At 39.1% G+C, this 21,292-nt stretch overlaps 1 protein-coding gene across 30 annotated transcripts in view; it reads right to left on the reverse strand.

Moving 5' to 3' along the window:
- The window catches only part of nrxn3b (neurexin 3b), a 326,421-nt gene that overhangs the window by 218,467 nt on the left and 86,662 nt on the right, over positions 1–21,292 (reverse strand). For all 30 annotated transcript variants that reach the window (XR_013281104.1, XR_013281102.1, XR_013281105.1 and 27 more), the window contains one exon: positions 19,128–19,511. Coding sequence is in view for 26 of the 30 variants with exons in the window: in XM_077509903.1 (XP_077366029.1) it covers positions 19,128–19,511 (384 nt within the window). In the remaining 4 variants the exon portion in view is untranslated. The remainder of the gene's footprint in view (positions 1–19,127; positions 19,512–21,292) is intronic.

Here is a 21,292-nt window from a genome sequence, read left to right on the forward strand (position 1 = left end):
TTGTTTGCTCTGAAAGTGTAAGATTCACTCATACACACTATAAAAGGGAAAACAAAGTCCATCGTAACCTTGGGAGACACAGATACATGTCCCACATGCACGGTGGCAGCAGTATTCATCATCCGGCACATGGCAGGCCAATGTCTGGCAGCCCGGGGCTGTGATGCGCTCACGTGCTGCTCAGTGTGCAGAAAATTAAATCATCATGCCACTTCCTCCTCAGCAATACCCCTCCGCAGCATTCTGTTTGGGTCTTTGCTCTAATTGTGCAATATTTGGGGGGATTTGTCAACAGCAGCAATTAGAAATGACTCCAACATCATGAACACAATCTCTAAGATGTTGAAACACATCATGAAGCTTCGAAGGGAATTGGATGGATTTTTGAGTTCAAAATGGAGAAACAAAATACATATTGAGTTATTAAATCTGGTGAGCATACTAAAAATATCAGTAGTAGCTTGTTTTGTGCATGTGCATATCATTTGTCTTGTGTCATGCAAGTCTTGTCTTAATATATTACATATTTTTCCCTGCCTTTACCCCTGAACTGAAACAACACCGCCAGAGCATGAAAATGGAAAAAGATTAATGTACCATAATTATTCCAAATTAATTAAAATGTATACAAATTCATGGGATAGCGGCAAGTGCAGCACACTTGCAAAGTAAATGAAATAATGTACCTGCTACTGGAAAATAGTCTGGTTACAATTTAATATAATGTGTACATTTTTTGTTAAATATTCATGAGACAATTTGCGCTCACATACATTCAGAATAACATTTTGCTCAGCACAATACGACACTTAAGGGAGAGGCCCCGTACATGTGTCTTCTGTATGCGAACCATTATGGCCTATACTCTAAATTCCCGGTGATGCAATTCAAACATTAGCTTGATTTCAGTGCCTGTGCTTATATAAAAAGTTTCTCGAGCAGGATTTACCTTAAAAAAAAAGGGTGGCAATCAATCCTGAAACAAAACTTGAGCTATTTTAGTCATATAATACCCACTTTAATGCAAATAAGAAGCCTCTGTAAGTTTCAAGCATTCCGTGCAACTAAAGCGTATGCATCAAGATATTTATGCAACGAAACACATACGTTCTCTAGAGAGCAGCAATGGAAATGTCATTTTAAATGTCAATTAACTCATTCAAACCCCAAAAAAGTGTAAATACGTTTGTTTGTTTTTAATACTTTGTCCTTCACTCCCAAAAACGTATTTATATGTTTTTTCATTGTTTACATTTTTTTTAAACTGCAAGAGCAAACTGAAGGTTTTGATGCAGCTTCTGACATGAAGAGGTGGCTTAATTAAAGCAAGGGTAGTTATTACCAAAAACGGCCAGCAGGTGGCAACAGAGTACAGTATATGAGATCAGCCAGGGCCACGTTGCAACAAGCTCTTTTTGCCAATTTTGAATAATGATGAAACTTAGCTATATTCTAATGCTAATTACTGTAAAACGGAAACAGACACAAATATACTTTTTTTTTTTCCTGATGAAAGATGAGGCTCTATTCTTTCTTTTGTTAGGTTTCATGTTTTTTATAGCAATAGGACACAATATGGCCTTGCAAAAAAAATCCAGTAAAACAACCGGGGTTGTAAAGGGGTTGTTGCTTCAAGTGAAAATGGTTGGGAGTGAATAAGTTAAGATGGCGTGTGTTACCCTACACCTAACACAATTAACAGTTCAGCTGATAAAACCCTTCACAAACATTCAATTTTGCTTTAGTGTTTTTGTCATGACATATCCTGAAAGAAATTCTGTCAATTTAGTGTTTATTTTCGTTATACACACACACACATGCACATCTCACATATCTACACAACTTCATAAGTGGCTCGACTTGTGAGAGGAAATTTCAAAATCCACTGATATGACATTTTCTCCACTTTCCTGAATGAGTTTGCTGTTCAAGTATGCCTGAGAGGGTGGGAGCCAATTTCCGTATGCACCAAAAAGCACACAATGAACTCAAAACATCTCGGAGGGTTCTAATATGGCTTCTGGTCAGACTGCTGACACAACGATTAAATCAGTTGGTGCTCACTCAGAGGATTTTTACTGGATGTTTCATTGTCAAACTGTGCATTTCTGATGAGATTTTGTATGCAATAATAAGCATTATGCATTTAAATAATAACAATAGAACAATTGTATGCAATACTTTCCATTACAAAACAATGTGAAGTCATTATTAACAACTGTATTTAGATGACATTGCAAGCCAAAACAATTGCGTAAAAGGTCAACAATGAGCGGGATTAAAAATATTCTTCCGGTGTTACACATAAGCAGGAGATAGAGTGAGGAGAATCTGAAAATTCACAAGCTGTGGTGGTGTGGCGTCAATATGAAACAGTAAGCGGTTTTGTGCAGCAGACATATTGAATAGGCTTTACATGGGGATGAGCTAAATCCGCAGTGCTTTATCAACATGTGACAGATATAATCAGCATCGGAAACAAGACACGCAAGCACAATCTAACATTTATTTATTTCTTTTTTTGTAAATAAATGTACATTTGCTCTAATTCAAGAATCAAGACACAAGATAGAAGATGGCTGACTCACACCCACAATGATATTTTCTTAACCCAATAGCTAGAAATTCATTCAATGGCATTCCACAAGGGTTCGCAATACGCCTCCAGATGGATTATTCAAGGCCAAGCGGACGTGTTTGACCTGAAAGGTGTTGACTCTATGATTAATGATATTTTGTGATGATTAATGTTGGTAAAACCTCAGCTTGGTGTGCACAGGGGTCACATACAAAGAAAGGCTGAGGAAAAACTTTGCACTTTAGTAAATCATCATATCCACAATTAGCCAGAGGGGAATTTTGGTGGAAAGGTTTCTGAGCAACTGCTGCTACTTTCTTGTGGCTAAATTGTAGCATTTTTCCACTCCAACCGCTCCCATTACCTAAATGATTGCCATTTGCAGTAATGAGCTCCTTTCAGAGCTCATGGTGATACCACTTTTGAATTCACGGAGGTGAGGTCAAGGATGTTGAAGCACAGCACCATGCGCCACTTCGGCGTCTGCCATTTGCAGGTGGAGGTGGCAGCCATAAAGTCCATGCTGTCTGCACCCCCTTTGTGTGGTTGATCACAGTTTTTTTCTTTGCGTTTACTTCATCCATTATTTTAGTGGATGGAATTCACCAATTTGCTGATACCTGATAGCAACAACTGCTTCACAAATATGAGGTCAAAATGTAAGTTAACGCTTACGTTTTTTTGTTTTGTTTTGTAAACTTAGAATAAAAGGTTTCCATTAGAGAAGAGCGAGTACCGATATCAGGTATCGGTCATCCTTTTGGGGCCGTTTTACAATCAGAAACCATAAATTAGATGAACAGAAAATTGCCATTAATACCATGTAGTTTTCAGCAAAAGTCCTATATTGTAGTATATGTAGTATAAAGTAGAGATTAGAGTGATATGCTTTTTTTTTTTTTTTTTTTTTTCTTCAGGGCATATACTGACATAGATTATTAGTAGTCAAGGAGGCCGATAACTGATATTTGGAGCTGATATTCGCTTCCACTAAAAGGGAAAATATTCACTTCAAAAAACAAAAAAACAAAAAAAAACTAAACTCCAACTATAAACAATTTCTATTGTTGAAATGTATTTCAGCATAATGTTAAAATTCTTAGACAATAGACATCTTCAAGTTCAGGGAGCTCTCAGGGTCATCAGCATGTCGTAAAATGTTTAATGTAAACTTAAACAATAGCTACAGTGAATAAAGTTTTCCAAAATTAGAAAATATCTGAGGCCATCAGATTATTTTTTTTTAAATGGCCGATGCTTATATTCGTCAAAATGCTGAATTTGAGCGCCGATAATTCAGTCTATCCCTAAAATATAGTTCTGTAAAATGATCTGACATTGTTTTGGGGGGAAATTTTATGTACAACATGCTTGTGGTACTTGGTTTCGGTATAGGTGAAGACTCAAGAGTTGAATATTCGACTCCTAGTACTGGTATCGGTATCGAACATCTCTAGTTTCCATCAGAAATCCATCAGAAATCAATGTGAGACATTTTCGATCCATTTATGGAAGGGTGGTAAATTCAAAAATGTTTTAAAATGTTTAAAATTTAAAAATTAAAACTGCAGGTTTGTTGAGGACCATCTTGAATGTTAATTCATGTTTTTTTTATTACAAAGTTTTGTGAGAAAATAACATTTTCAAGTAATTTTTGATCCCCTTGTGCATTTTAGGGTTAAGAATATTAAAATAGTGTATGTTATGTTCATTGAAACTCGTATTGAAAAATAAATAAATTGTACTCAGGTGTGAATTTTAATGTGAATAGTCCGAGACCCTAATGAGGACAAGCAACATTTACATTATCATTGAATGAATATGACCACACTTAATAACATACTGAACCTCTTTATGATGATAATATTCATTGATGGTTTATCATCAGGGAGCCATAAGACAAGTTGTAAAGTCCACACAATAAGAGAACCATGCCCACCATCAGGGGGCAGCACAGTATAAGACAGACGGCTGCTGTGAACGCCAGGTGAAAAATTGGTCTGATGAGAAGGGTGGACAATTTGGAGATAGCAAAAAACATAAAAGCTGTGTATTTGGGATATAGTTAATACATTCACTGCCAGTCCAGCAAAATGCATTGCATCATTTGACGTCTTTTTCCGTCAAAGGCAGTGAATGAGTTAATAAAATGTGAAAATGATATGCAGGCCCGCTGGTAACCAAAAAGCAAAAACTCCGGTGTATGACGTCGCATACAAAAATCTTCCTTGAATTGCTTCGATTCCTTGTGAAGACTCACCCTCATGCCCGTGAGACTTGTGGAGTTGTCAATTTTTCAGATTACACTTTTATTTCCACTGTATGCACACACTGAGCGCGAGTGGGAAAACCTCACAGTAGGAGGAGGGAGAGTTTAAAAGCGTGTGTGGGGTGGAAAAAAAAAAAAGACGACAAGGCACACAAAGCATGGGAAGACTGAGGTGGCACATTCTCATCCTTCATTCCACATGCTGCGTTAGGAGCCTCAATGATAGTCTGGGTTTACATAAGCTAGCGCCTGAGTACACATTTAATTACAAATGGGGATTAGGGAGCAACAAGCATAATGTAGCGAGTAGCGTAAAAAATGGCAACGAACAGATCTTTAAACGCAGTTGAGTGCGTTTTTCTCCTGGGTAAGCTTTCAAACAAATCTCAGCCCAAGTGTCTCGGTTTTACTTGCAACATCTCAGGCGTTGATTTGCTCTTCCTCATCTGCTTCAACATCTATCCGCGCCCACTTTGGTCTCTTTTGGCTTTCATGCACTCAATAGATTTTCGTAGCCGAGTTGCCTGAGCAAGTGTCGGCAGCTAGCATGGCAAAAAAAAAGAATGTCGGCTCACCGTCAGTCTATCACCTGGTGCTGAAGGCTGGAAGCGCATTTTGATTGGCAGGCAACTCAAATGTCCTTTCAAGGAGAAGAGAAGGGATTTTTTTTTCCCCCCTTTAAAAATTCTTTAGGGAAATTTCTCCAGCTGGCATCCGCAGAGATAGAATTCAATCTACATAGCCTTCAATCACATCGACGCGTTTCTCTGTTACAACCATCATCCCAGTAAATGGTGATGGGGGGAGATGGTAAAAGGACAAAATGATTTCAAGGTAAGGGGGAAAAAAAGGCGTTTCCACAGCCCCCTTGTAGCATTGTACTACTGGGTGAATTGCCGAACGCGCCTCGAAAAATGTGCGACACGCTCGATAATGTGGAAGATAAGAAAGTCATTATTCCGCTCAATTCAACGATTATTCAACAGTGAGAAGCTGATAAGCATTAAAAGACAAATGGAAGAAAGAAGAGAGTGGAGGCCAGAGAAGAATTTCAATGGTGGAAATTGGAAAAACTTAAAAATGCAGGACCAGGAGTTTTCTAGTAACCGACACAATTCAGGCATGTTCAAGCTTAAAGTAAAATAGGGTTTGTTTAGCATGCTTCACCGCACCGCAAAAGTGAAAAACAACCAAACACAGACATTTTAATCTCTACAGTAAGGTTGAAATATCGAAACCTAACATAAAAAGGCAAGTAAAAAATACAAAAGGGATGTCATTTAAAAAAGTGAAACTTTCAAAAGGACCTTTGAGAGTCGCGTCTGTTACAAATAATTGTGTTGCGTTGTATTTCCATTTTAATGCAGTCCTTCAGAATTGAACGTTTCAAGGAAAGAGTCATCCAAAGACCTCAGGACAAGCACAAAAAAAATGTAGCAGCTTGCCATCAGCTAACCTTGGGTGTTTTTGTGCAGAGGCTTTGTGTGTGTGTATATAGACTTTGACAATAGATTCTAGAATCATATATTATAGAGTTGGAAAAAATGGTTAACTGAACAATTAGCACATGTATTTTTTGTTTAGTTTTAACTCAACTCAACTCAAGTTTATTTATATAGCGCTTTCAAACAGCCTGAACTGTCACAAAGTGCTTTATGACAACAAACTAAAAAAACAAAACAAAAAAAAACAAAAGATGAACTACGCACTGATTTTCATCCATCAGTTTATTCGTCAATAACCGGGTCAAGTATCGACGGAACTCTCAACGGTTTATTTTGTTATATGTGCAATGAAGAGGGTTAAAAAGCAATAAACAATATATATATATATATATATATATATATATATATATATAATTTTATTTTTTTTGCAATATTAAACGATCCGGGTCAAATTGACCCATTTTAAGGGTGAGAAAGTACAAATAATTGTAGCTTTGGTTATGAAACTTCTCAAGTACACATATTTTCAGTTCAAATGTTTAAACAGAATGCTTTAGGAACATTAAATATAGCCCGGGTCAAATTGACCCATTTTAAAGTTGTAGTTCCACATTAGTAGTTTTTGTTATTAAGTTTCTCATCAATTAAAATGACATATTTTCAATTAAAATGCTTTCTATTGTTTTTCGGGATAAAACATAGCTGGGTCAAATTGACCCATTTTAAAGTTAAATAACTATAAACAGCAGTATTTCATGATGACACCTGTTAAAATAATGTTTATCGGGATGCATTTTCATCATTAATTATAGCGTGGTTCAAAATGACCCGGATTATTGTTGTTCCTGAGAAGCCAATTTATGACGAGGGTTAGCATCATTCACAGTGACACTAATAATAGAGAAAAAGTGAAGTTAATTGAGATGAATGACTGCTCAGCTCTTTACTTTTTTTTTGTCCATTCGTCATCATTCATCTTTCTTCACAGTGTTGTTTGTACACGCAACCCCACAATTCTCTTGACCTCATCCATCTCTTTACGTTCAATCAAGTATATGTACGGTATGTGGTTTTTGTTTAAGGCAGACTTTAAGCGTGATTTTCGTTGTCTGCTGAGATAAACGTTCCTGCAAAGCTGCTTATCACTATTTTTTTTGGTGAGAAAGTACTTGCAGATGCTGGAGAAACCCAAGGAAACAAAGGTCAAAGAAGTGTAAGGAGGAAAAAAAAAAAGGAGGGGGGGGGGGGGGTGGCGGAAAATCGTTTTCAGGGATTCTTTGTTGTTTTGTAAGCGATATACTGTAAGACGAACAAAACCATTTAAGTGATAAGCGCTGAGCGCTTAATTATTCGCCAGCCTCTAAAGACATCCGTCCCCTCGCTGAATGGTTATCGGGCTAATCGTAAGTCTGTGAAATACCCGCTTTCAGTCGTCTTGCTCTATCTGGCTCAGGGATGATGGCTTCCTTCAAATGTCAACAGCTGAGCTGAACAAAATGAAAAACTGATGAAAGGAAAGTGGCTGTACAAGGGCATACTCCGATAGACGCATGGTTATAAACCTTGAAATGATGTTCTTTTATCTCCAATAAATTATCAAGCAACCGAAAGGGGCTGCATCTTATTCTCGTGACCATAAATCTGGCGTGAAAGATGGAGTCAAAAAACATTGTTGCTTATGCTTATAATTACAAATGCAAAATAACCTTAATTGTAGTTACAGGTGTATATATCAAGATGGCAACTCCACGAGAAAGCAGCCAAAGGGCGATGCGATTTTCATCCTACATGTACCGATAAAACCTTACAGCTTAATTTAATTTAACTTTGAAATACGTAGAACTCAAGATTGTGCATATTTGTGTTATCTTGCTAAGATGCTTGTGATAAGATACATGTATGTTTCTAGTACTTAAGATCTACTCTTTACATCTTAAGTATTAGTACTACTAATGAAAGATGTTCGTGCTTTTTTTTTTTTTCCTAAGACGAGACCAAAGACAACATTTGCCGTGATTGGTCAAAACAAACGTGCACAAGATGCCATATCGTCCAATCAGATCGAAGTATTGTACAGCAATTTCCCAAGCAATTTACCGTGGCGCAGTCCCAGATCGATATTGTTGAGAACTCTCTCTAGTGAATCACAATGATCAACCTGCTTATTGCCAAGTTAAGTAGAATCGACAGGGTTGTTTCTGTGTTTTAGAGGTATCAAAATTAATCAACAACTAATTGGGTATCAAATTAATTGACAACTATTTTAATAAATGAGTAATAGTTTAGAGCCACTGTGTGACTTAAAATCCCCTGACTTCAGCCTCTCAACAGTAATTATTATTTCTGTAGTACTTCTGTAGTATTGTGTAACAAGCATCTGTCATTGAACAGTGCTAATAGAGTACAGTGAAGTAGTTGCTTAAGAGAATATCCTTGCACAATCACACCATACTGTCAATTATACATATATTTGTCTGACAAAAACGCTACAACAAAAGCTTCCAACTTTTAAATAACTAGCCTACGTATTCCCAACATCAACATCATGTCTTGAAATTGCATCTACAAGCCTACAGACATCTCTGAACAGGAACATTGGTCAAATAACTCGGTGCATTCATTTCTTCCGATGTTCACAGTACCCCTCAGCCACTGGACTCGGCCATTAGATTGTTTACACGCAGGCTATTAGGAGGTGGAGACTGTGGAAGATTATTTGAGAATAGTGTTGCTTTTCTCACCTTTCAAGTACAACCTTCAAGGTGTGTAGTCATTGCCTGGTTACAAGATTAAGCGTTGTAAGCTGGCAGGCATCAATAGCAGGTTTCACACTGGATTTCCGGCGAAAAGAAACAAACACCGTCTGAAGGCCAGTGTGTGTGAGGCTAAAACCTGCTATTAAAGTGCTGCTCCTAAATTAACTTCCTGTAACATTACCATGTGTTTACAACGTATACGCAAAGTCCATTTCCTGCAGTGAAAGGGTGAAAAGGAAAAAGGCTGATCTGCATTGAAGCCACTTCCAGCCATCAGCTCTGGCCCGGAGCCTTATGAACAGTTGGAAAACACAGCCACTTACTGTATGTGGGCGGAGGCATCTTGTCAGGGAAAAAGGCAATATGCATTAGACACGATCCAATCTGTCTCCAGCGGTTTGGTGTGTCTGCGTGTGTTCCGTCGCCTTCTTCGTATGGGTTGTGTAACTGCGCAAAGATGCTAGATGCAGCAAAAAAGACCTTAAGGGGAGCCGGTTGGTGGACAGCTCGGTGCGAGGCTGGCACGCAGACAGACAAACGCACTTCATTACAGGCCTGTTTACCTAATTAATTGGGCTACTCCGTCAGCCACACAACACAGTCCCAAAAGCTTGCATTCAAACGGACCCTCACACAGTTTGCAAATAGAAAGCTCAACTTGCACACTCTGACAGACTGGCTTTGCTGAATCAAGACTGAGCGTCTGACATGACAATCTCTGACTTGGTGAAGTCAATGGATGACATGAAATGTAGCTCCCTGTAGCTTTGAATTAATGTCACCGCTTGCAAGTTAAACTCAAGCACAATGTGAATATTCTCTTATACTCAAGACGTCCTGATGGGGAATAACATTTGGGTAACCTTTTCATGTAATAATCAAAATGAGTTAAGCCTCCAGTAGTCTTCCAAAGACAAGAGAAAGGGCAAAGCACTACCTTGAAACATTATGATCATGGGATATTATCTTTGTTTTCCCCCTCTTTCGAAAGTGACTCTCACTGCTGGCTATTTCAAAAGTGCTTTTTAATGTGATAAAAAGGGGGCAGATTCAACCCAATTAGAGTACTCCGTGGAGATATTACAATATTAACCCTTTTTCCATAAAGGTGATAAGAATACACACACAATTTCAATTCCACAGGAGCAACATTGTTCTGCAGGCAATCACATTGAAGTGTGTTATTGTGCCCTGAAACCATGAAGCTGCAGTTATATACTGCTTTATTTTGAGCTAGCAGCTTCTTTTATGGTTTTCAATGTGTGCCTGTTGGGGCCGCTGACAGGAAACAGCCCGATTTGAATCCACATCGTAGGACGAGCGGTTTTGGCAAGGCGATGCTCTCAGTTGCTACGCAGATGAGAGGGTCTGTGAGGGCCACAGCTTTGGTATCACCCACCTGCATGGGGCACTGGCACTGTCGTGCAGCTAAAAACACGCGCGGATAAGCTTATCTCTTTGTGTCAATGTTGTCCAATGATAAAAAGGTAGTGTATGAGTTTCAGGAGCAAGAGATTTCAGACCATTTCTTAAAAACAGAAAAGTAACAAATACAACTTAAGCCTCTTATTAGATAGATAGTACAGTAGCGTGTAACTGCCAGTGTGGAGTGAACATTTTTGACTGGCAAATATGTTTATATACAAATTTTGCATTTTCTTCGTATAATGGGGTGGTGACTTCAACATGCGCATGTGGCATTATCGGAAAATATGACGTCAATCATGCACCACAGACATGACAAATAATAATTTTACTTAATTTTTGAACGCATTGCTATAATGTAGGCCAAATGCTAAAAACAAAACAAAAAAAAGCTATTTTTTTCGAACATATTGTCATAAGGTATGCCAAATGCATACTTGCATGTTCAAACACATTTGCAAGTACGTATAAACATGTTTTCAATTACATTTAAATGTATTTGCAAGTACGCAAGGATGTAAAACTCGTTTGCAAGTACGTTCAAATGATTTACAAGTACCGTCATTTCCGGACTATAGAGCGCACCTGATTATAAGCCGCACCCAGTACATTTCTAAAGGAAAAATCATTTTGTACATACATAAGCCACACCTGATTATAAGCAGTACATTTACAAATACGTTGTTGTTTAAACATATTTTCAATTATGTTCAAATGTATTTACAAGTACATTCAAACGTATTTATGAACGTATTAACAAGTAGGTCTGAACACATTTACAAGTACGTACTTGCATACATTTTGAAGTATTTAAATACTTTTAAATGTATTTGCCAGTCAAAAATGTGTACTCCACATTGACAGTTCCACGCTTCCGTGAAATAACCATCATGCTCAATTAGCCTCAAAGGATATTTGAAGACGAATTCAACAACCCAATTTTGATCTTTTTAAAACATTGTGGTTTTTAGCCAACAAAAAGAGACAAAGTAACCGTGAATGGCTCCTGTCTTGACCATTTTCTAAGTCTTCAAAGTGGATGGCGGGTAGCACATAGTTGAAGGACACTACTGGCAGCAGATGGAGTTGTTCCAGTCTGGCCTTTCTATGCGGCGTTTGTATGCTCTCCCCTTGCTTGTGTTGGTACTTCCTCTCAAGTGCCAAAAAAAAACATGCAGGTTAGACTTAGCGAAGACTCTGAATTGTCAATAGGTGTCATTGTGCGTGTACACCGTTGTTTGTCTATATATGTCTCCACTGCGCTCCCTGCCTCTTGCCCAAAGTTAATTGGGATAGGCACAAACTGATAGTACGCTTTATTTGCTTGCACTTTTCAGATGACAAATTTCTAGGAACAGGCCCATCACCGCAGCACACTCAATGTTTATACCTATTACGCTAACGCAATGGCTCGCTCGCCTGCTGACACTACATCTGTTCTTGTGCCACCGCAGCACACCTCTGATCATTGCTTCTGTCTGGTCTCATGGGGTGGGTTCAAGCAAACAAGACATGGCAACCATCGGTAGATGTGTGCGTGTGCTCTGTGTGTGACTGAGTGAGAGAAAGAGTGACGTCATTTCGGTAGTTTTGCAAATGCAAAAAGCCGGTGTGGGGGGGAACAATTAGGGCTCTGGAGCTGAAAATAAACCATTCATTCATTCATTCATTCAAAGTCAGCAGCAAGTATGACAGGTGAGGCAAAGAGCATCTGCTGTCTGCTAAATAGAATCTCCTTTAAAAAAAACATTGAAAATATCTGGCACATTTTGTTCACCTTTGATTCCTTGAAAGCCTAAAGAGTAGTGCTAGCCTGTGGGTTAGTAGCCCATGCTTTTAGCTTGCTACTAGCGCACTTGAGTCTGAACCCGTGGCAGGACCGTGCCAGATGACCATCAAATTGGTGCCATGACCCGGATTGGCAGCAAGGTTCTGGTTTGGTGTGTGTATTAAATATCAGTTCACAAGTGACTGATGTAACATAACATACACCTCCTTAGCACGTCGTCCTTGCACCCCATTAACTCATTCACTGCCTTTGACAAGTATACTTGTCAATTGTATTTTTTAGAGCGGTGCTAAATGGGGGCGAATCTGAGCATGCTCCACTGTAAATATCAAACTTGGAAACAACTTTACTGATGCCCAACCACCGGTAGATGACATCATTGCCCCATTTTATAGGAAATAAACACAGTTTCAGAGTCCATGGGAGAAATGGCTGTATTTTGGCAAACCTACATTTTTCTGCTGTCAATTATAAAAGAACGGGACGGGACAAAAAGTAGGGAGTCTATTCTGTTATTTGGTAGATTCGGTTTATATATTAAGGGTGTCACGATTTCGATTTTTTATCGAAATCGATCGAAATTACGTCACGATTTCGAGCATCGAAATAGAAGAGAGGACACACGATTCGATGCCCCCCCCACCCCGCGCCCGCCGCCACCGCCGCCACCGCCACCTCCCAGGAAAGCAAATGAGACGCAGCCATTCAGCTACTAGCTAACGGCACTTGTTAGCTGACTTCTCCTGCAGTCATGATGGCAAGCGCGGACAGACACAGCAATGGTGCTTCAAGCCGCTCCCGCTTCTCTCGTCACCAGTTTGGAAACATTTTGCGTTCCCGGTGAGTTATGTCGACAACGTTCACGTTGTCGATAAAAAGACCACAGTTGCAAGATATGCTATGTGCGCGTACTGTACTCGGCCACGGTGTTACGCCCGGCTCGTCAAGGGGAAGGGAAGTAACACAATAACAGAAAATATAGAGTAGATAAACACGGGTCGACTTTAACATCTGAGTAGTTTTAATTGAAATTTCAGGCAGGGGTTTGACAAGGGAGTGAAAGTGGAAGGTGAACAAATAATAACCGCATTTGACAGAACTGACAGAACGGAGGAGAAACAACAATGACCAATAGGGGTATAATACACGGATACACAATAGCGTCGCGCTGGCACAGTCGTCCAATCGGAGTGTCGCGCTGGCACAGTCGTCCAATCGGAGTGTCGCGCTGGCACAGTCCTCCAATCAGAGTGTCGCGCTGGCGCATTCAAACTGAAGTACCATTATACGGGCACCAGCCGACACAAACACACACATACATACTAGGGGAGCGGAGCCGGCGGCGGGCCCGAGCCGCCAGCCGTAACAACGGGAAACACGACAAACATGACGGGACATTTACGCAGGCATCACAAAGATTTAGATTTATCAAATTCAACTAGAAGTGGGAAAACAACGGTCCAACCAACTATTTCATCCTCATTTACAGTGAAACTTCCACACACTTCAGCTCGCGCGAAACGCCAGATCCATAGGTCTATTTATAGCAGCAGACCTGCAGCCTTGGAAAACGCTGGATTCAAACATTTAATTAGTGTACTTGAACCACGCTACAGTATGCCCAGCAACTGTAAATGTTGGGATATAGTTTGTTCAGGCTGTATTTGTTCCATGACTTTGGATACAATATATTTTTTGTTGTTGTTGCACATTGCACATTATTTTAAGAGGAACGCACAGCACACTGTTGTAACCAAAAACAGTCAATAGATGGCAGGCACCCACTGTGACTTTTTGTTTTTGTTTTTTTATTTTACACTTCAGTAAGAACAAGACGGTTAACTTTATATTGTAAATAAATTCTTTGAATTTGATCATTCCTGCCTAATGTCAATTATCATATATTACATAAATTTACACAAAAATAATATGGAAATTGCATCACCTATATGTAGCCGATCTTTTGAAATAAGATTTACTGTACAATGAATAGAACCAATGATCATAGACTAGCCTTAGCCTACAGAAGCATATGCCTCTGTGTTATAAAGTGGGGGAGCGGAGAAAAAAAAAAAAAAAAAAAAAAAAATCGAAAAAAAAATCGAATCGTGACCCCAAAATCGAAATTTAAATCGAATCGTGGAGTTGGCGAATCGTGACACCCCTATTATATATAATTATTGAATGGAATATCACGTGAGTATTGGAAATGTAAAAATTTTCTATAATGACTGGCAGTGAATGAGTGTTAAGGATAAATCGATTAGTAATGTCTAGTGAGAGAGGCATAAGAATGATGTAATGGAAAATTCTGTTGTTACGATGCTGTCTTGGGCGCTACATTACGCAACAGAAAAGACAAATCAAAATACCAATTTAAACGATAGAGTTCTAGCTCACAGTATGAAAGAAGAATTTAGAGAGAACAGCATATTTTGTCAAATGCAATCTGGAGATTTCCATCCATTTATGCTATGTGAAAGTGAAACATGTTCTTGCGGCAGAATGCATTGAAGCGGCTTCGAATCGGTTTGTTTTGGGAAAATCACCAGCTGTAAATATAAATGGTTTTCAACCTCGAGGTGAGCTCTGATTAGGTGACGGAGGGCAAAGGCAACCAATGATTGCAATAAGAGGCTATTAAATCTTACTTTAACTGAGGTAATACCAGAGTTGAAGCTGTTTAAATATGCCTGTTTGAGGGAGGTTCATTGTGTGTAGCAGCAGTCTTAAAAGCCCACAGAATCATTAAGAAATGTATACTGCTAATTGTTACAAGGCCCCATTTAGAATTGGTTAGGGCGGTGGCATAGTGCTGCAGTTTATCCAAGAGATTTTATTATGTGTATTTTAAGGCAGACTAAATTAGCAAGAATGGATAAGATGTGGATTAACCAGCCTATATACCTGAGCTACAGGTATTGTAGTACTGAGATGGAAAAGAGAAGAGAATTAAATTCATCAACACTTCACAATTAACTTATTAGCTCCCAAAAACGTATAAATACGTCATATGTTTTAAGTGTCCCAAAGACGCATTTATACGTTTTTGTTGCTGTTTTTTTATGCCAGAGCATAGAGAAGGCTTTGATGCAGTCTCTCTACTGCAGAAAATGGTTGAGTGGCAGCAGAGTATAAGAGATCAACCAGCCATGTTAAAACTCCCACAGTTTTCCCACAGTTCTAAGCAGAATTGTGAAAAACGATGAAACTTAGCTACGTTCTATGGCTAATTGCTGCACAGTGGAAACAGATAGGAATATACTTTTTTTTCCTTGATAAAAGAAGAGACTCTAACCTCTCTTTTGGTATGTTCCATATTTTTAGAGCAATAGAACATAATATTTCGCGGGCCTTGAAAAATCAGTCAAAATCCAGGAAAACACTTAAGTGAAAATGGTTGGGAGTGAATGAGTTAATATGTCATCAATTTAAAATCCTCCAAACGGAAGGAATTATCATTAAAAAATAAAGATGTTCTCTCGTTTAATAAGATTCACTAACTCGTGTGTGTTTTTCATGTCCAGAAGAAATTAGCTCGCTAAAGCTTGTTACTTAAAAGCATGCAAGAAAATAGGGCTGGACATAATAGGGAGCATCAGAACAAAACAAACCATTTTAAACAAAGAGAAGTTAACAGCTAAATGTCATGAAAAATGTTTGATATGCTTTCTGAGATAGAGCACTGATTTCTATCACGCCGCCTTCGCCGTGTTTTGTCATAACAAGTTCATTTCTCAGAGGTGCTGTATAATATGGTACAGATCAATTTCTTACACCATGTGTGACGACCTCTCTGTGGTTGTTTCAGCATGGCCCCGGGGAGACCTCAGGATGCCTCAAAAAGCATGGAGGGGTAGCAAAACAGTACAGTCTAACTTGAAAATTCCATTCTGTTCAAAGATGGTGCACATTCAATAAAAACAATGTTCTTAAACAGAAGACACTTCTTGTAAAGTTGAATTGGTAAATTATTAGAAATTAATCTGTGATTTAGTTACCTTAATTTCTTGAGAATAACACCATTTTTGAATGAATGAATGAATGAATGAACATGATCCCAAATCAATGTATTGCATGATGCAAAAGTACACGCTAAAATGAAGAAAATTTCTCACATTGTACAAACATTCACAACCTCACAGATGTGAGATCACCACTCTACCACTGAACCATGCCGCCCCTATGAAAGGATGTAGCGATGTCTTTTTCTCATTCTATTTTTAATAACAGCAGGGCACTGACACACCACTTACTCTAAACTGTTGTGGATCGGAGGAAGCGGCAAACCAGAGGTCTTAATTTATTGTTGAGTCTCTTTCTTCACTTCTTCACACACTTTGGGCAGTCACAGATAAAATACAGTTGCTGACACAAGCAGCTGAGGTGAGGTAATGCCACAGGGAGACTGGCCTCAGTCTTAACAATTCAGCATAAAAAGAGATGCCTTTTGTAATGAGGAACTACCGGGAAGACCCAAAGTCTATTGGAGGAATTACCGTACTGAAACACCAAGTAGAAATGGTGCAATAAAAAAAAGAAACAGAAGCTCATAACATCAGTTATGTGTATAAATAGTTACACTTAGGACTAAAGGTGTAAAATGAATGCAAACTTGATTTGTCACACAAACAGACATGAAAGCTGATCTCCTATCTAGTAACTGGTCAACTACTAACCATTCCGGGAGGAGGATATGCATTATTGTACTTTAGCATCTGCAATGTATCATTATCATTCTTAAACCTGACACAAATTGAGATGCCTGATTTGCATCTTCAAATGGCGCGTCTGAAAGGCAGGTGCAAAAACGCTATGAATAACCATAAGGGGGAAGAAAAACGAGAGGCAGCTGTGAAAATGGACGTTCTGCTCATGTAAACGTTTCTTGCAATGTCAGAAACAAAATATAATCATGAAATATCATCTATTCAGCAATGCAGTTTTGGAGCTTTTGAATGGTGAAAAGGCTGAAATGGAAACAATTACAAGAAGGAGTCATGCCATTATGAACCATGACAGTAGGTAGGGTCAGGTAGGGTACGGTTTCCACAAGTGGTATGCAGGCTCGCTGACTGAATTATATATCATTAAAAAAAAATAATCCAAGATTTAACATGAGAAATGACTTTGTCCTACAGGTTCATACTGCTATTGTTCTATCTGTGCTGTTTTTTTCTCTGTTTTCTTGTCTCTCTATCTGTTCCTCGTTCTGTCTGACTGCATTTTCCATTTTGATGTACTCGATCTTGGGTTATTTATATTGTGATGGATATCACAATATGAATAGCCTAAGATAAGAGTACTCAGACTCCCCTGTTTTGCAGAAATACTAGTCTGGCATAAAATGGTATGTACAGCTCCTCCATTTTGCATGACCAAGCAGCGTTAGCATCATTAGCCTGGAGTTTCACACTTGGATTTCTTAAAAGAGGCATTTTAAGAGATATTTTTTTAGGTTCTTGATTTAACCCAGTTTCAGCAAACTATGGCATGATCACTAGCGTCATGTACATCTAACATAATACTGTACATCGAACAATGCAAAGTAAAAATCAAAATGCTCAAGATGCTACAGCGCTACAGTATGTGATACAACCCGAGGGTGTTCACCTCAGTGCACCAACCTATGTGTAGGTGGAAGAAAATGGATGGCGGGGAAGCAGTTAAGATGACTGGAAACTGTCACGGTGATCTTGAGGGACATGTGATTCAGTGTTTTCTTCCTGTGGGTGGAAGGTCAAAGAGAAGCTTTGCCTTGGTTTTTTATTGTTCTTAAGAACTTTTTTTTTCTGTTTTAGAGCACCCTAAGATCAAGGTGACTTTGCCTTTTTGCAAAGGACGGCACAAAGTGGTGGAATATTGCGGAAAACGTGCACACTCTCTTAACTAAATCATCTTCGATAACTTTCAGAGAATGTTTACGAACGTTAGCGTTAGGGTCAGGTATGAGGCTTTGCAACCTACATGCCAGCATTGCAGCATTCCTGGGATAAAAGTGGCATTCAGGGAGCGGAAAATTACCAGGATGACTTTGGCCCCTCCCCTCCTACTCATTCCATGGCAGTGAAATTTATAGATATTTACAGAACAAGGTGAAGAACTGCCTGCTTTTGCAGTGTAAATTCTAGACTGCTGCCCTCTTTTGTGTGTAGACAGGTCCAAACATCATCGGACTGTAACAAATGGAAGTTAGTAGCTTCACTACACATCTGCAATCTCTAAGATCCTTCTTAATTCCTTCATAAACGTTAGAAGCCATCACGTATCTGCAAAATTTACTTTTGGCAATGACAGTGAAGTTCGAAAATGCATTTTATGTTCTTAAGAACGTAAACACAACACCATCGATGATCATTTTCTGGATCATAACTGGTCAAAATGTTAAATGTTATATACACATTGTAACCACAACTCATAAACCACTAAAATCTTTGGAAAATAACAGCAAAGACAAAAACTCTCAACAACGGTCTCAAATAACACACTCCTAAAGCTGCACTTTCTAATAAAACCTTAATGCATCTAAGCTCTTAAAACCGAGACAAGAAAAGCCCATTTCACAAGAAAACAAGTTCACTTCAGACCAATTCACGGCCGAAACCTAAATCAAGCTTTCCACAGCCACTTGGTAGAGTCAAAAAAATCTAAGTAAATCTTTCTGCAAAGCTTCCATAAAAACAGAATCCCAAGTCCAGGTTTGTCTGTATACATGTCACTGTGAAATAATGCATGGTCTCCAACTTTGTTGTCACAAAACATGCTTTGTCAAATACTTTATGTATTATAGCACAAAGAAGCATCTGGCATACCTGTTTTGGAATGTCTTTGAGAATGGCTATACAACTCAAAAACGGAGTCTTACCTCTTTCACAAGTGCTGTCCCAGAAGCCTGTTCCTGTGCAGTCACATATGAAGCGGTTCCACCCCTCCTTGCACACGCCGCTATTCTTGCAAGGATTGCTGTCGCACTGTTTGCCCATCACTTTACTGCACGATGACTTGATACCAGTCGCGTTCTGGGCCACAGCGATCTGTCGGATATCTTTGCTACGTCCATCGATGAAAAGGTCCCGGACGCAGCCCACGTAGCCGTAGTTTAGCATGGCGGTCCAGAGCTCAGTGGGGAGCACCAAACCTGCACGGTTGTCAGGAAGACCACCAAGGTAAAGATCGCCCTCCAGGTCTAAGATCTCATTTTCTCCACTGGCTGTGAAAGGTGTCCGGCGGCTGTTTACAGAGATGATGCCTAGAGGAAGACAAATCCATCATTAAAGACTATCCAGACAGTCTAATGATGAACTGTCCCAAAGTTAGTTCATATGTCAAGGTTTCTGCAGGTATCGGCAAATCTCAATGCCGACCTGGGAGCAACTTAGGGTTCGGTGTCTTGCCCAAAGATACTATGAGAGTTAATATCTTAAACAGTTCAGGGTTGATGACATTCAGGCACATTCATTTTGATATTGAGATAAGAGCTCATACTAAAAAAAAAAAAGCACAATATTGTGCTTTTGTACATAACAGCAATGCACATAAACCACCTACAATCTCTAATAATATTGAGGCACTTACTTGCTAATGCAAGCACACATTGATCGCTTCACAAGCAAATTAGGTTCCGCTTCATCTGACAATTAGCATAGATTTTAAACATAGAAGACCAAAACATCCCTAATAGAAATTAGATTACACTAATAAACTTGCCACTAGAGGGTGCTAGAACTGCACAAATGGAAATCAACCTGACTTTTTTTAACAGATGTGTTCCTTTTAAATATTGTGAACATGACGACGACGATATTGTGGCAGTTTTGATATCACAATATTATCGTTACATCCCTACTACACAGTAGGAGTTTGGGGGAATGAATTTGCTTTTAAAATCAAACAAACGTTCACCCAATTTCAACGCAAATCTGCCTAGATTGCTTTCGAAACGCTTTCAGCCATAAAAGATTACGAGCTAAGTCGCCACTACAACACCAATCTCCAAAGTACACAAACAGCTGCATGTTTTTCCGCCACAAGAGCCGTAGATAGTTCGTTTGAAGTGCATGAGGCATACTATATTTGTGTCCTCCAAAAATGGATGGATAAATTCAATTCTTAGTCTTACAAATGGCTGTTGGGAATGAACTCTACTGCCCCAAGTGTGTGCGAATGACATGCAAGACGAACACAATATAATATTAAATAATATTGAGATCTTTTTAAGTGAGTTGATTTTTGTGAAAATGTGCACAAAATGAGGTATTCCACTTCTCTCATACAAGACAGGTCGACATTGTAAATGAGAAACTGTTGTTAATTGCCTTACCTCGCTAAGGAATATAAATCGTTGTTAAACTACATAAATTCCGCCAATTTCATTTGGAATGTAAACATGACTTTAATGGCACTGAACATTGCGAATGCATCATTTTAATTTGATGCAATGTATTACAAGCCGAGACAAAGTGCACATTAATGTCTTAAAAGTCTTTTCAGCGCGCATATGCCTCCACAAAGTGCACTATCGACAGGAGATTCAAGGTCACACCTTCTAACAAACGCATACTTCAATTCTACGGCAACCGCGAAAGTTCATTCACTGCTAAGTAACATTTTGCTCGAGCCACAAGTGTGATTATGTGCTCGTTCTCACCGATCCCTCAGTTTGGTATCCCTCGATCCATCTCATTCCTCCATTTCCCAGTGAAAATCCCACTTTCTTCTCCACTATCTCACGAGGGGCACGGCTGGTGATTAATCAAAGCAGCTGACTCTGACACACGGCTAAATTGGCTCCGCTAACCTGATATATACCACAGGCTGCAGTGGCGACTAACACGGCCGAGCTCTCCGGAGTATCCTGCCTAATGCGGAGATTGCATTGGCTTTGAAGCTTAAGGCAACAGAAGTGTGTAGCACCTTTCCTCTAATGCAATCTTTGTTGAATATTTTCTGTGTATTTGACCATGTGCTGAGATCAGAGGACTTGTATATGGAGACAAGTGAGGAGAAATGGCCTCTGTAACTATCTGGAGA

This window comes from Festucalex cinctus, chromosome 21, assembly GCF_051991245.1.
Source record: "Festucalex cinctus isolate MCC-2025b chromosome 21, RoL_Fcin_1.0, whole genome shotgun sequence".
NCBI classification, from domain to species: domain Eukaryota; kingdom Metazoa; phylum Chordata; class Actinopteri; order Syngnathiformes; family Syngnathidae; genus Festucalex; species Festucalex cinctus.